General features: G+C 40.6%; 1 protein-coding gene across 1 annotated transcript in view; it reads left to right on the forward strand.

The window, feature by feature from the left end:
• The window catches only part of Cntnap2 (contactin associated protein 2), a 1,597,185-nt gene that overhangs the window by 949,022 nt on the left and 631,337 nt on the right, over positions 1-16,826 (forward strand). Inside the window, exon 11 of the mRNA XM_048340407.1 lies at positions 13,422-13,528. Coding sequence (XP_048196364.1) covers positions 13,422-13,528 — 107 coding nt within the window. The remainder of the gene's footprint in view (positions 1-13,421; positions 13,529-16,826) is intronic.

A 16,826-nucleotide genomic window follows, 5' to 3' on the forward strand; every position in this document is an offset into this window, starting at 1 on the left:
ATTTCCTGTCTTACATCCTCTAAGGGGAGAGGCCAAGATAAGGCTTGGTAATTTTATTTTTAGACCAGCCAAGCTTATTTTCTTAAAAATGTTGGTAGGACTTTAAAAAGTTTCTTATAAAAGTTTCTCATAACCCAGGTGTCAGAAGCTCACACCTGCAATCCTAGCTACTCAGGAGGCTGAGCTCTGAGAATCACCAGGCAGGAAAGTCCATGGGACTCTCATCTCTAGTAAACTTCTCAGAAAAGGAGGTACTGTGGCTCAAGTGGTAGAACACTCTCTTCAGCAAAAGAAACTCAGGGACAGCACCCAGGCCCAGAGCTCAAGCTCCAGAACCAGGGAAGAAAAAGTTTCTAATAAAAAGAAAAGTTATTAGCTCCTATGGAAAATGCCACTGGTTATCACTAATTTCTAAACACTGATATACATATCATTTTAAATTAATTTATTGAATTAATTTGCCTCCAAGTAGTAGGCCAGGAATGTGACCTACCTTTAGTCCCTTTGCTGCCTTGCATTCTCATTCCAGCTTTGTATGGTCTTCTAGAGGGAGCATTAAAACAACCATTTAGTTGACTTTCACTTAATAGTTTTCTAGTTCAGTTTATTCTACACCTTATTTATTCATAATACCTTAAACATACACTTATGAAGCAATCTTACTCCCAAAGTCTCTTCTCACATGGTAAAACATGCAGTAGATCACAATGAATTAAAACCATTCTTTTAGAGTTCAAGATACTACAGCTCCACTTCATAATTCTCTAAGAGTCTGCCTTCATGTTGCCTTTGAATAAAGTTCAAGTCTCTTAAGGAATGAATGGATTACACATCTTTACACAATTTCATAGATATTTTGTCTCCTGTAACAAGTCTTCTTTTTTTAAGAACCTATTTTATTGTTATCTTTAAGTGGTTTTTCAAAGGAGTTACCATTTAACAAAGCAGCAACAAGCCTTTTTGATAAGAAAGCTTGATTAACTGTAGTATAATTGACCCCACGAGAAGTTCAACTAGTATAATTCTTTAGAAAGAATAAGCCAAAACCTAACAAAATAAGTACCATGAAATAGGTACTTGCAAGAGGAGAGTGGGATTAAGGGGGAAATGAGTACAGAAATGAAGGGGAAAGGGAGGGGAATGAAGTAAAAATTTCATTGTCTAAGCCGCAAAATTAAGAAAACTAAGAGAAGAGGTGGGTTGAAGTTGGCGGGGGGGTGAAAATATTGAACGAATGACATGGGTCCAGTTGCACGGTTTATGTAATCTGCTTTGGTAAATGGCAAAGGGAATACATATTCCAAAATTGAAGAGAAGTGAGGCAAGGAGTGGGCTGGGAGGGGTGGGTGAAAATGTTGAAAGGGGTGACATTGATCAAGGTGCCCTGCTGAATGACAACTCCCTTCTACAACTACTTAAAACAGTCACAAAGGAAAGAATGTTTAATTCAATGACATGGCTTACTGTACAGAGTAGCACTCAATAACTATATATTGAATGAATGAACAAAGCTCTATTCATTAGGAAAATCCCTAATGTAACAACCACCGCCTATCCAATCTGAACTCACACTGTGCCCATAAATTTAATGCCTATTAGGTCAGAGGTGTGCAGCTGCTAAGTACTATAAGACGATATCTAATGACTCAAATACCAACATCCACCCTTTTTCATTATAATCAAAAGAAAAGATGTAGGTCACCAGCAGGTGGAGTAACTGCAGCTCTGAAGCACTGGTGGTTGCAGCAAAGACTGCAAATAAGCAGCGATTTTAAATCACTTAGGAGGACATTTGTCTCTCATAAAAGCGAGTGGCCCACAACTGCTATGCCCAGATTGTTTTTCAGTTTTTCCTTGCACTTGCTTCAGGCCTTATCCTCAGAGGTTCATTTGCAGAAGGCAGTTGGGAGAAATAACAACTGATTTTAAAAGGTAAATCTAGACAGTGTGCAAAGCACCTCCACTGCCTTGAACTGAGTCACAGGGCCCCCTAATTTAGACAGAGTCTTGAAAAGATTACTCAGCTAGTGGCTGTATGTGGTTGTAGAAGAGGAATGTAGCCGTGGACCAACAATGCAGCATGACTTCAAAGATTTCATTAGGACATCTGGCTCTGCTTTTTGTCACTTGAAGGCTGAGATCGTCTCTACATTCAAAAGGCCTGTCACTATAGGAAGGCAGAAAATCTTGAGTACAAGCTGACAGGATGAAAAGGGATGGGGTTGCTGGGTAGACATCACAGCTCTCTACTTTCAAGCACAATTTCCTTATCTCTGAAGCCACTCTACACGTGTGCTTTCCCTTTATGTAGAAAGAGGTTCCTTTCCTTCCAGACAACTTAAATCTTAACTTTCTCTCAAAGACTAAGTTTTCCACAAGGCCATAGTGGCCTTTATACAGCAAACGTCTATTGTCTTAGCTTGGGAGTCCTGTATTAGACACCAGGGCTATATAGAGATCTGCCTTACATGCACCTTTCACAAGTAAGTATGATTTCTGGAAGGTAAAATTTCCTTTTATCTCCTTGTTTCTCCTTAGTTTGGTTAAGAATGCCCTGCCTACAGCAGGCACATAATTTATTAAAAGAACTTGTTGTTATTTATTTAGGTTGGATATAGTTTGACCTGAAGATAGGTTGAAAAAGATTGCTGATCCTGTACATTCAGCGCTTGTGAACACAGTCTCTGTAAAGATGTTTTATTCATGAAACCATGGAAAATGCATTGTAAAAGGACAGCTCTAAGTAAATTAGTCAAGTCATATGAAATGATCTCCAGCTTACTATATTAAAAGCAACTTAAAGAGCAGAAATTCTAAATTAAGATGCCTATATTGTAGGATTAAAATTAATGGTTATTATAGTTTGTATGGAAATGTGTAATTTTTATATAAAGATAGTCCAAAGATGGTTGATTGTTTTTCAGTGTTTAAATTATGTGAGAGGGACTTATATACCTCTGCACTTAAATATTTCCACAAATGCTTATTGAAGAGAATCATCAGTATAGCATTAGCATTTCTATAATGTTAAATTATAGAATGATTAAATGTTAAATCCTTCTCCAGAATTATGATTTCTTAATTTGAAGACAAAAATATAAATAATGCTGTCTACTCCCTTGAGAATATACTCCCAACTGAAATTTAAACCTAATTAGCATGAAAATAGAACTTCTCAAATATTGTTGAGATCAAGATAGACAGTAAAGGAGAAGAAAACTTTCTTGTGATTTAGAAATAGCTCTTAAAGCCGGCACCAGTGATGCACACCTATAATCCTAGCTACTCTGGAGGATGAGATCTGAGGGTTGTGGTTTGAAGCTACTCCAAGCAACAAAATCCATGAGACTCTTATCTCCAATTAATTACAAAAAAAGCTGGAAGTGACATTGTGGCTCAAGTGGTAGAGCACTAGCTTTGAGTAAAAAGGACCTCAGAGGTAGTGCCCAAGCCCAGACTTGGAGCCCAAAGACTAGGGAAAAAAAAAGAACGAAATAGCACTTAAAGCCAAGACTATGAAAACTCCTACTCCACAATGCAAACACTATAGATAAATTTCTTCTCCTAATAATAAAACACAAAAATTGGGGCTAGGAATGTAGCCTAGTGGTAGAGTGCTTGCCTAGCATGCATGAAGCCCTGGGTTTGATACTCAGGACCACAAGTACAGAAAAAAAAAAAAAAAAGCTGGAAGTGATGCTATGGCTAGAGTGCTAGCCTTGAGCAAAAAGAAGCCAGGGTCAATGCTCAGGCCCCGAATTCAAGCCCCAGGACTGGCAAAAAAAAAAAAAGGAAGGAAGGAAGGAAGCAAGGAAGGAAGGAAGGAAAACACAAAGTATGATGCTGAGATATACAAGTAAAGCACAAATTCAAGAGATAATTTGTACCACTGAGGTAATAACATATGAATCATTTTCTATAATTTTCCAGTAGTTCACAAGATAAACTCTCAATAACCTGCAAGCAGTCTTTCTCTTCTAAAGTTTGGAATGAGGCCTTTCTAATGTGCAAGTATATAATCTACACGGATCTAAAAGCAATTTAAATATCCTAGCCCTGGTGTGTGTATGAGAACCATAAAAGGGGAACATCTAAAGTCGGATATTATTATATGTCCAAGACAATCACTTAAAAATCTATAAGAAGGGGGCTGGGAATATGGCCTAGTGGCAAGAGTGCTTGCCTCCTACACATGAAGCTCTTGGTTCGATTCCCCAGCACCACATATATGGAAAACGGCCAAAAGGGGCGCTGTAGCTCAGGTGGCAGAGTGCTAGCCTTGAGCAGGAAGAAGCCAGGGACAGTGCTCAGGCACTGAGTCCAAGGCCCAGGACTGGCCAAAAAAAAATCTATAAGAAGGCCTACAAAAATATTTAGGAGAAATTGGTTATCAGATGAATTTGTTTTCCCTCCTCCAGTTTGTTCTCTCAATGAGCTCTTTCTCTTCTTACTTGAGGTCTTCAGAGAATGAAATGTTCTAGAGCCGTGTTACTCCAAAGGAGGTGGTCCTTTCATAAAAGTTTCACATTATTCCTATGTACATACATTTTTACAAACCATACTTTTGAGTACCAGACCCTGATAAAATAAGTGACAGTGAGTCATTATGATTAAACAGCCATGGTTAATCATAATTTGGTACATGTGTATGTCTAATGGGAAAAATATGCTACAGGACTTTACATATCCAAATATAGGTGTAAAGTGAATGCAGAAATGTTACATTTGAATTTAAAATATCTATTTTAATTTTCTTTACTAGGTCTAGGGTTTGGACCCAGGGCATTGTGCATACTAGGCAAGTGCACTTTTTATGCCCTATTTTCCCTTTGTTTGGGGTGTGTGTGTTTGTGTGTATGTGTGTGTGTGTGCGTGTGTGTGTGTGTGCTGATTCTAACCCTTGAACTCAGAGCTTGGGTTCTATCCCTGAGCTTTTGTCTTCATGGCTAACACTCTATCATTGGAGCCAGAGTTCAACTTCTGGCTTCTTAAAAATGCGTATATTTTTGTTATCTTTAGTTATACAAAGGAGTTGCCATTCATCAATGCAGTTCATAAATACAGTGCATCTTGATCAGTGTCACCGCTTTCAACATTCTCATCCACTCCTCCCAACATATCCTTTTGCTTACTTAATTTTAGGTCAAATATTGGGTTTTTTGGAATTTAACAAAGCAGTCTGTGTGTGCAATGCATTTTGATCTGCATTACCACTTCAATATCTTCACCCTCCTTCCACCTTCCCCTTCACTTATGTTTCTCAATTCTGTGGTATATATAATGAATTCTGTCCTGTATTCTCCCCTTTTCTTTATTCTTCTCCCTCTCCTCCCTTGGCCCAACCCTACCCTCTTACAAGTTCTCATTTCCTGGTACTTATTTTGTTGGCCTTTGGCTTCATCTTTTTAAATAATTACACTGTTTATGCTGTCCATAGAGTCGATTACACTTCAGCTAATTCATTTGCAACCATTTGCTTACCACCAGTGTGTTTATTTGTAGATTTATGGGCACACTCTAGCTAGACTAGAGGGAAACCATGCAACCTGTGTTTTTCTGGATCTGGCTTACTGTGTTTAACATAAGTTTTCCCAAGTCTTTTATTTCCTTATAAATGTTATAATAGCATCCTTTCTAATGGATGAGTAGAATTCCATTGTGAATATTTAACACATTTTCTTGATCAATTCATCCACTGAAAGGCATCTGGGCTGATTCCATATCTTGGCTATAGTAAACAACGCTGTAATGAACATGGTTGTGATGGTAGTTTTAGTGTGGTCTTGTTTGTGTTCTATTGGATAACTGCCAGAAGTGAAATTACTGGATCATAGAGAAGATCTATGTTTAGTCTTTCAAGGAACCTCTATGTTGCCTTCCAGAGTGGCTGAACACATTTACATTCCCACCAACAGTGTAGTAGCATTCCCTTTCAGGCACATTGCCACCAGCAGCTGTTGTTAGTTTTCTTGATAATGGCCATTTGAACTGGAGTGAGGTAGAATCTCAGTGTTATTTTTTTTATTATTTTTTTTTTTTTGGCCAGTCCTGGGCCTTGGACTCAGGGCCTGAGCACTGTCCCTGGCTTCTTCCCGCTCAAGGCTAGCACTCTGCCACTTGAGCCACAGCGCCGCTTCTGGCCGTTTTCTGTATATGTGGTGCTGGGGAATCGAACCTTGGGCCTCGTGTATCCAAGGCAGGCACTCTTGCCACTAGGCTATCTCCCCAGCCCCATCAGTGTTATTTTGATTTGCATATCATTTATGGTCAGAGATATTGAGCATTTCTCCATGTGTCTATTGGCCATTCTTGCTTCTTCTGAGAAGTCTCTCTTTAAGTCATTAAACCATTTATTAATTTGGTTGTTGTTTCTTTAATGGTTTTCTTTTTGTGTGTGTGGGTGGGGGGAGAGGGTTAAGTTTTTGAGCTCAAAGTATACTTTGCATATTAGGCCCTTGTCTAATATCTGATGTATGGTGAAAATCTGTTCCCATTCTATGGGCTTTATATTTAGCTTGCTAACTATGTTCTTTGCCATGTAGAAACTTATAATAAGTTTGATGTAATCACATTAATCTAGTCCTTCTTTGAGTTATTGTAATTCTGGATCTTTACTTATACAGTTTCAACTAGTGCCTTGGAGCCCTGTGTTTCCCTTACCCCTTCCTGTAATATTTTTCAGGGTTTTTGATCTTATATTGAGATCTTTGATCCATTTTGAATTAATTCTCATGCCAGATGATATATAAGTATCTAGTTTCAGTTTTCTGCATGTCTATAGCCAATTTTACCAGCACCATTTGCTGAAGAGGCTGTCTGTCTTCCAACCTATGTTTTTGGCTCCCTTATCAAAGGTTAGGTGACCACAGTTCTGTGGGTTCATTTTTGGATCTTCTATTCTCTTCAGTTGGTCCTCAGGCCTATTCTTGCACCAGTACCAGGCTGTTTTTGTTACTATCGTTTTGTAATAAAGTTTGAAATTTGGTATTGATAATCCTTCAATACTATTCTTCCTGTTAACAAGTGCTTTCACTATTTGTGGTCTTGTTATCCCATGGAAGATCAAGACTAACATCATCAAGCCTCCTCATTGTAACAGCCTTGAAATGACAATCCCTAGAAATCAACTTAACCAAAGATGTGAAGGAACTCCCTTGTGAACACTTCAAAAATTTGAAAAAGGAAATTGAAGACATAGGAAATTGGAAAACATTCCATGTTCTTAGATTGGAGAAATTAATATTATAAAATGGCAGTACTTCCCAAAGCAATTTACAAGTTCAATACAATGACCCTCAAAATCCCAACATCATTCTTCGATGAAGTTGAGGAAGAAATTCTCTTCTGGCTTTTTGGTGGTTAATTGGAGACAAGAATGTTGTGGACTTTCTTGCCTGCGCTGGCTTTGAAATGACATCGTTAGATCTGAGACTCCTGAGTAGCTAAATTACAGGTGGGGGGCACTGGCATCCAATTCCTCTTTTACTTGTAAGCAAATATTGGAGGGGGAAAGCCTTCAAAGTTTTCTGAAGCTTTCCAAAGTATTCCATTATTTTGTTAGCTAACATCATCTAGATATGAAATAAAATGTCCTCTACTATCTCTAAACTTCAAAGTAAGATGTTATACACAACTGAATCTGGTTTCTTACATCAATGAACCCCAATTTTTCAGTGCCTTGTGATTGAAATCAAGTATAGAAATAAAAGAATGCCTATGGGTAAGACAAAACTGCAAATGTTTTCCATAGCCCTGAATTGGGTTGTTGCACCCTTCCAAACAGCCACATAGTCTGTGCCCATTTGTTTTATCTTAAGTTATTGGTGGACATTTCAATTCTCCAAATGTAGCTTTTGTCTCATATATTGGGGTACAAATAGGTTTCATTTTTTAAAAATGCATTTTGATTCTCAAGCACTTTGAAAAGCCATAATGGAAAGAGTGATCTGAGCTGACTCTCTCTCAGATGCCAGGACTTCCTGGCACCAGAGTAATTGCAAGGATCACTTCTTCTAGAGCCCTTGGTAACAACAAATTGACACCTGCTGGCTTCTGCCCTCCATGGTCCTGATCCAGGTCAGGCCTTTCCCAGGTAGAAGCAGCCAAACCATTTTGATTCATTTTTTATGGGAATCAAAGTTTTAAGCTAGGACATGACATGAAACAAATTATACATTTCCTATAGCCAACTAGAAAAATTCATTTATTGCAGCAGAATTTGGGTTTAAGAGTAAAATCATAGGTACAAATAATCTGTATTTCCCATTGTGAATGATATTATCAGCTCTGAAGTTACTTTTGAATCCTTAGTAGCATTACTTGCTGGTTTTTTCTTTTACTAACATTGTCAGTCAGGGATTTGCTCAGTTTGTCCCAGATACTTTGCTAGGAAAAGAGACATATGACCTATAGAATAATCAGTAACAATATGATTATATGTACATCATTATATATATATATATATATATATATATATATATATATATCTTAATGGTTCTATGGTCATACAAGGGAAGAGATAAATAATTAGAAATTAGAATGATACACTCATTGATTTGGAAATAAAATAGTTCCACCATCAAGAATTAGTTTGCCAATAGTCTGCATACAGAGGAGGATAACTTTTCAATATGAATTGCAAAAGAGGACATTAAAAATAAGGTATTAAACTACTTTCAGTAAGATTCCTCAATTTCAGTGCAATGCAATACTAAATTTTAGCTGTGTTTGGTTGTTTTCCTTCCTTGTTGGTTACATACTTCTTGCCTCAGTAGATATGCAATAATCTTTTTATTATAAGGGGTAGGTATTTTACTAGGTTAGAATGCATTTAGATTTCAACTTGGACGTCTTCCTCCACTGCTCAGTACAATTCTGCACCACTGTCAGGGGTTTTAGCCCGCCCCCCCCACTCCCCTGCGCTCCCCTGACCTGTGGGAGAGATGGGGAAGGCACACCCCAAATGGACCAGCCAAGAAAGGAAAGTTGTCCTCGGGTGAGGGAGGGCTGGGTGCGGGCGGTCTATCGACCCTTTCCTTTCTTGGCTCATCCAGTCGGGGTGTGCCTTCCCCGTCTCTCCCGCAGGTCAGGGGAGAGCGAGGGTGGGGGGAGAGGGGGCATGTTGGGTGCTAAAAACCCCGAAAATGGCACCCAATGTGGGGCAATGAGGAAGACGTTCACCAAAGTGAAACTATTGGTGGGCCAAGCCAAGCGAGTTCGGAGGTAAGGGTATCCCCGAAAAGATGGGGCAATCTCAAACTAAAGCAACAAGGAAAATATTAGATTTTACTCAAGTTAGGTGTTAGGTTAAGCTTCTACACATGGCAGATGGGCAAGGTGGGGAGCAGCCTCAGAAAATTACCCAAGGGCCATTGATTGCCTAAAGCTGTTTTGGAATTTAGTGGGGCGCCAGCTTGTAAAAGCCAGTGAACTTAAAAAAAAAAAAAAAAAAAAAAAAAAAAACAGGAAAATAGATTTTGCTCAAGTGAGGCATTAGGTTAAGATTCTCTAACCAGTCTATGCAGAAAGTTGCAGGCAGCCCAGCAGGAGGCATGACATTCTATTGGAGCCACTGGGAGACACTGCTGCCTGCTGCTACCAGGGCCCCTGCTCATCCCATTTGGGTTAAGATGGAGGACGGCCTGACAGTCATCTGGATTCCTTGGCTGCCGTGGTCCTCCAGAATCGCCAGGGCCTGGACCTGCTTACCGCCAGAGAAGGGGAACTCTGCCTGTTTTTACAAGAGGAATGCTGCTTTTATGCTAACTGCTCTGGAATTGTCCATGATAAAGTAAAGAGGCTACAAGAGGATCTTGAGTGGTGCCAAAATGAACTGAACTCTGGACTGGGCTAAATGGGTGGCTCCCTTACCTTCTCCCCCTTGTGGACCCCTTGGTTAATTCTTGTATTTACATTTGGACCTTGTGTAGTTAATAGGCTTCTTCAATTTCTTAAGGAACAAGCCATAGCTGTTCAGTTAATGGTGGTCCGACAACCATATGCTGCCTTACAAGAGGCTGATTGGGAACCCTATGAGGTTGGCCATGGCCCCTACCAGGATGTACAGGCGTGAGGCGAAAATAACAGGGCTTCCTCTTCAGTGTCAATCTGTCCCCCCGAATTTCCCCTGAGAAGAACTGCAGCCAGAGACGGGAAAGAGGGGGTGGCAGTCTGACCAACCTAAGACAGGGACTTCAGCTTAGCTCTGAAGAAGTTCCCGATGACAGGTAAGGCAGACAAGGAGACCCACCCAACCTAAGACAGGCGGGTTCGCTTCTAAAGATGGGGGAGATGTTGGGAGCCAAGCTGGCAGTAATGCTAATAAAACAAAAAGGGGGAGATGTGGGACACACCTGGATCAGAAAGAGGAAGTCAACTAGCTGGCCTCTCATGTTTCTCAGTCCTGGGGCCACGTGTGGCTAAGATGGCTCCTGATGAACCCAGAGGTGGTTCTGTGGGCTGTGATGAAACATCTGGCCACCTCTAGGATTGGTCCCCGACTCTTCCGCCCTGACGGACAGTTCATGCCTCCCTCACAGTCCCTAGATAGGTGCACGTACACCCCTCCCCTTCCTGCTGATCTTTGATCTGATTGGCTCTTGTGCCTTATATTAGTTACATGTATTCCCCTCAATAAACGAGATCTTGCGCAGACTTGTTGTCTGGTGAGGGAGGGCTGGGTGCGGGCAGTCTGTCAACCCTTTCCTTTCTTGGCTCGTCCAGTTGGGGCGTGCCTTCCCCATCTCTCCCGCAGGTCAGGGGAGCGCGGCGGGGGGGGGGGGGGGCCAAAAACCCCGACACACCACCTCCCCTTGAATTAATTGATATCATGCACTGAGGTAAATGACTTTTGTTATTACACCGAGCTAATCATGTGAACCCACAACGATATACAAAGTAAATATACCACACAAAGGGGTATACCTGCTGAATTTCATAAGTCAGAATCTGATACATCTATTTATTTGTCTGGTGCCGTTATGTGGAGGAGAACTGTCAGATAGAGCCATTGTAGAACTACCTCTGCTTTGGTCCCCACTGGGCACCTGATTGAGGGGGTGGCTGTGGGCTGGGCTCCAATCACTTCTTCCTGGTAGACATCCTTCCCATTGCTGCTTTCTCTCTCATGCCTAGCCAGGACCATAGTTCAACACTGTAATCACAACGATGCAGCATCCTTTACAAGGAATGCTGCTTGTCCCCTTGTGAAGTCCTTTGCGCTCATGGCTATTCTGGTACCAAGATTTCTGTAGCATTTAACATTTCTCATGACATATCAAGTTCTTCCTGGTACTCTATTTCGCATGAATCTTTTCACTTGGCCCAACCTGCATCTCAGTTACAGGGTCTTTACAGAAGAACCACCTTGGCAGCCTCTATACAGTTAGAAGAAAAAGAGGTGGCTATTTAGGGTAGTGAATTTTCCATTTCTCACAATAATCCAAGGTTATCATACTGTTTATATTGTTCTTCAACCAAATGCTCTTTCTCTCATTTTTTTCCTCTGTTCATACATTGAAGTTCACTCTAAAACTTCTAATTGTGCCAGAAATCTACATGGTATTCCTCTCATGAGATTTCATATACTTTATCATGACCTATGCTATTTTTCATTTCTATCTCCCATTATAGTCCTCATATATAATGTAACTTTCATAAGCAGTAAACACATCTGAGAGGTTGAGCATAATCTCACTGTTTTCCATAGTGGTGTGCATACAGCAAGCTCTCAATAAACGTTTGTTACCAGGATAAAAAGTGGAGGAACAGCACGACTTTATCGAGTCTGGGGGCTCCCTGTCACACTGAGCTATGCCCTTCTGCAAATGGTTTGGGACATAGTTGATGATAAATCACCATTGGGATTGAAGGATGTGAACTCAGAGACTAACTAAATCAGATTCTGAAGCAGGAAGCTATTAAGGCATTGTAGCTAAGAGTTTCTATACAGCCTGGCTTCCTATCAACTATCCGGCAGCCAGGGAATGCTGTTATAAATTCTACTGCTTAAATTTGAGAAGAAATTGCTAGTTTTGAGAGCTTCCTATTAAAATATAGATATATTTTTTAAATGCCAGGATATAACAATTAAGTCTCTGAGCATCTTAGCCAGGAAGATGCCTTCTGAACAACAATAACAAAAACAAAAGCAAGTGTATAAAGGATATGAAGAAAGTGATTTGGGGGTTAAGAGATGGGGCCAGGATAAAGGAGTTTGTGTTATCCAAACAGAAATACTTCAGAATAATTTTCAGCTTTGCTAATGTTAAGGTAGAGTCAAGGTATGAAATTGTGCTATAAAAGCTGTGGTGCAGATAAATGTAGCTCTTATTTACTGACCCTACAGTTCCCATCTTTTATTTATCTACTTTATGGACATTGCCTCCAAAACCAATGTAGGTCATAAACACAATGGAATTCCATGAAGCCATTAGAAAGGATGAGATTCTGTTATTTGCCATGGAGTGCATGAAACTGAAGACCATTGTTAAGGAAAATAAGCCACACATAGAAAGACAAGTATCACTCATATATAAAATCTTTAAAAATGTATCCCATAGAATTTAAGAGGAGAGTGATGATTACCAGAGCCTGGGAGTCGGAGAAATGATCAGGGAAAGTGGATCAAGGGCTCCATATTATAGTTAGGTATGAATAAGAGTTTTGGTGTACTATTATACATTAGTTCATTATAGAAAACTATTCTGTGAACTCTCTTGCAGAGAGCTAAAGAAAATATTTCGAATATTTTCACCATAAATAGCAAATGTTTTAGGAGATAAATATCTTTAAACTAACCTAAGCATTAAACGAAGTAAATATGCACGGACACATCACACCATAGGCCATTTGTATGCACAGTTTTTATGTTTGCAACATAGTAGTTTAAACCCCAGACACAGGGTAAAGGAAGGCGTGTGCCAGGATTTAGAAACCTTTCCTTATCAGGTTAGTATATTTTCATTACTGTTGTCATGGCATTATTTCAAAACCTGAAACTCTTATGGAAAAGTCAGTGCTAACCTTCTCTACGATGGTAGTGTCGTCTTAAAAAGGAACATAGAATCGAAACAAGATGGCTGCTCTTCCATCTCTCCCCAGGAGCAAAGTTCTCCAGCGCCTTTGTCTTTGGGTAAAAGGCAACTAAAAGGAATCTGTGATATGCAAGCACATCAACTGTGTGTCAGTATCTACTATTTACTCAAAACCAGGGAAACACCAGGCCTGTGATACATCATCTTTTGTGCGTCTGGCACCTTCCATCATGAATCATATTAATCTGCTTAAACTAACAAGGATTAATTACCTTAGTAAGGCAACCTGGCATTGAAATGATAGATTGCCCAAGCAGCTTGGAATTTGGCCACTCATAAATCTCATTTGTCTGTTGGTTTATTTCTGTTCATCTCTTTCTCTGACAGATGTGTGCCTAACCACTGTGAGCATGGTGGAAAGTGCTCTCAAACATGGGAGGGCTTCAAATGCACTTGTGATGAGACGGGGTACAGCGGAGCCACCTGCCACAACTGTGAGTGCCAATTTATCTCACTTTAGCTCACTTTGATCTTGTAAATGCCTAAGAACTCGTATGCCTCCAGCTTGGCCTTAGAACTTAGCAACCTGCATTATCCGCAGACTGTCTGACTTGATGGTGCAAATTCAAGATTTCAAAGAATATTCTCGTTGCTGAAATATAGTCTCTCATGTCTACTGGCTCGAAGTGGAGGAAACTTTCCAATATTCCATATTTGTGTTTGGGACACAGAGCTTGGATGGGCCAGTCTGTGGCTAAGCCATGTCTGCCCAGAAAGATTGCTTGGGAAATTGTGTTAGTGAGATGTCTCTGACTGGGCAGGAAAGTCTATGAGATGCTTATCTCATAGCCCAAAAGACCAGAAGTAGAGCTATGGCTCCGTAGTAGAGAACTAACCTTGAGCACAAAAGCTCAGAAGCAGCACCGTGGCCCCAAGTTCAAGCCCAGGGACTGGCACAAAAACAAGAATGTAATGTAAAAAGATGTCATACGAGGCACGCAGCGTGATGCAGAATGAACAGTCCTGCCGTGTTACTGACATTCTTGCTGTGCCTAAAGTTGCAATCTTATCGGGAGCACTGTAGTGAAAAACACCAGTTTCACACTTTAAAATTTTCTTATGAAGATAAATGTGTTTGTTTTCCTGTGTGTTTGCTCACTGTGCTGACGTGCCTCCCCAAAGTAGGATTTTCTTTTTCTTTCTTGGAGCAAAATGTCATGGTTATAGCTGTAAACTTTGCTCTTAGTGATGTTCCTGAACACCTTTCAGTCATCCCCAGCAAGCTTCTCTTCAATATGCCAAACGCTTTTGAAGATCTAACTCATTTTTGTTCCACATATGTTCCTTACACTTTCACAATTATAGCCCTCATTTACATAATTCAAGATTGTCCTCATCTTAGGGCTTCGTGGGTGATTTTTTTTTCTCCTTAATATTCTGTTGCCTTCTCTCCTAATCCTCAGGGAACTCCTGGAATTCTGTGGCAACTTCCAAGGGCAAGAGGGTAAACGAGAGTCTTTTGATATTTGACAGAGATAGGTGAGGTTTTGAGATGGGCATGTATAAACAAGAAAAAAATAATGTCAGTTATGTACTCTGAGAGAAAAGTGTCTTTCTGGGTATCTTTGATGAAAATCAAGATGGAGGCTCATGTGTCAGTGGCAGTAATGAGATACAGGACAGATGGCCTCTGCAACTTTCTCCTAATTTTACAGTTATGTGTTTTCTGCATTCTGAAATACGAAGAAGGAATAGATCATGCTGTGGCCACAGAGCCCATGTGAAGAGCATTTACTACCCAGTGTTGAAACAAAAAATAAAATTAAGTATGTAAAGACAACTAAGAGCTCTACAGGCTGTTGTCTGGTGCTGATACACTCAATCCTAACATTTTAAACTATAAATTTTACTCCAGTCTACTACACCCTAGTGGAAAGTGAAGTCCCTTTCCAGTAACCGACACTGTGCTACCTAAAACCTACTGCCCTCAGAAGCACTTTGATCCATGGCACAAATGCTACAAGAAATACAGTTCTGCCTAATACTGTAATATAATTGATTTTCTGGCACTGAGAATGCTAGTGGGGACATAATTTAGGAATCAGTGACATCAACTTAGTATGTTAGCATTGCCTCCAAATCAAGCAGTCCTAAGACAGGTTGGCTGTCTATACTAAGCATCAGGCATTTTACCTTCCACACCTGACTTCCCTCCCTCCGCTATAACTTTCTAGCTATCTGCCACCCCTTCCCTCCCAAGCTGCTCTCCAGGCCCCTCGGGGAAAGACGTGTGGGAATGGGGGTGGGCAGCTGAGTCATTTCCAACAAAAGGCTTGACTTGGGCCACAGGACAGGTGCCTACTTTGCTGGGAGACAGAATGAGCTCCTGTGAAATAAAAATCGCTATGTTTGTGTGCTGACTTGTAAATAATAATAAGGAAGACAGCGGCTTTAAACATGGTGCAGAATTTGAGATGAATCATGTGATTTATCCTGTGAGATGCATATCCATGCTCTACGGAAATCGTGGAGGAAAATATCTTCAGGGTTGGCAATTCAATGTCTGCAAATGAGGCCCTGGGTTCAATCTCCGGTACCAAACTCCTTTTAAGTGGAATCCTTTCCCCCAGCTTTGATTCATCGCGATTGTGAATGAGAGATAATTCCACCGTACACTTACTTTTTTCTGGTGTAGTGGGATTCTTTTTATTTTTTTTTTGCTTTTCATTTTTCATGTTTAGAAAATATGGATAAAGGTAGATACATGCCAAAACTCATAATTACCTAATGTGTTAGCACACTTTTCGTTTGCAGTGTTAAGCGACTATATTTTTACCTCTGCAAATTACATTTTCTGATGAATCACCTCCCTTCTAATTGGTAGTTGGTTGGGTTCTCTCTGTATTTTCTGTAGCGACTGCCCAGATTGCTATCCTACCTCCCCGGACACACAAGGGTGGGGCTGGGCACTGAGCAGGTGCAGTCAGAAGGTAGAGGCTGATGGCTGGCTTCCGAGTGCTCCCTGGACCAGAGAGAGAGAGAGGAGGAAGCTCTGTCTGACTAGATTTGGAGGGCTGAGGAGAAAGGGACACTACGCCAAGCAGCGACACTTCGTGCATTCACACCTACTAAAAACAAAATTAAAAAGTCACCCAGTAGCTCCTTTGCTCCCAGCCCCCTGACATCTACAGATAGCACCTGGAAAGAACGGGGCAGCTGCCACCTGTGTGGGCACGCTGGCGTGGGATTTAAAGGCCCTACTATCTTTCAGCTACCACCAAATAAATTACATTGGCTTAAAAGAGTGCAGGTCATTTGGAGAAGCATAGCCTAAGGACTTTCCATTTCCAAGGCAGCCCAAATTTCAAATTAATCCTTCCTTTCATGCTTTACTTTGGAACTATGGCTAAGCTTAAACATAGGGAAAAAAGGATTTCATTTCAGTTTTACAAAGACTTTTTGGATAGTTTCTCTTTGAGCCTCGGTGGGGTAAAAAGAAGTTGATGTGTAAATGCATATGCAGTGGAGCTAGGCTGTAATCCCACATCTTTCTTGGGGCTGTTAAATGCCACAGCTTGGTCTTGAGGGAGTCGCCATTACGCATTAAAATCCCCCTGTAGTTTGAATCCCAGTGATTTTCTTATCCAAGCTTCTGAGAACAGAGGAACAGTGGGGAAAAAAAGAATAGAGAACACTCACCTCTACACACTTGTCAAGTTGGGTTGTAAAGCCAAAGAACCCAGGGAAAGAATCTGGTTGAATTTGAAGATAAGGAAGGAGTTTCAGGGGGTT

This window comes from Perognathus longimembris, chromosome 2 (genome assembly GCF_023159225.1).
Source record: "Perognathus longimembris pacificus isolate PPM17 chromosome 2, ASM2315922v1, whole genome shotgun sequence".
Lineage (NCBI taxonomy): Eukaryota > Metazoa > Chordata > Mammalia > Rodentia > Heteromyidae > Perognathus > Perognathus longimembris.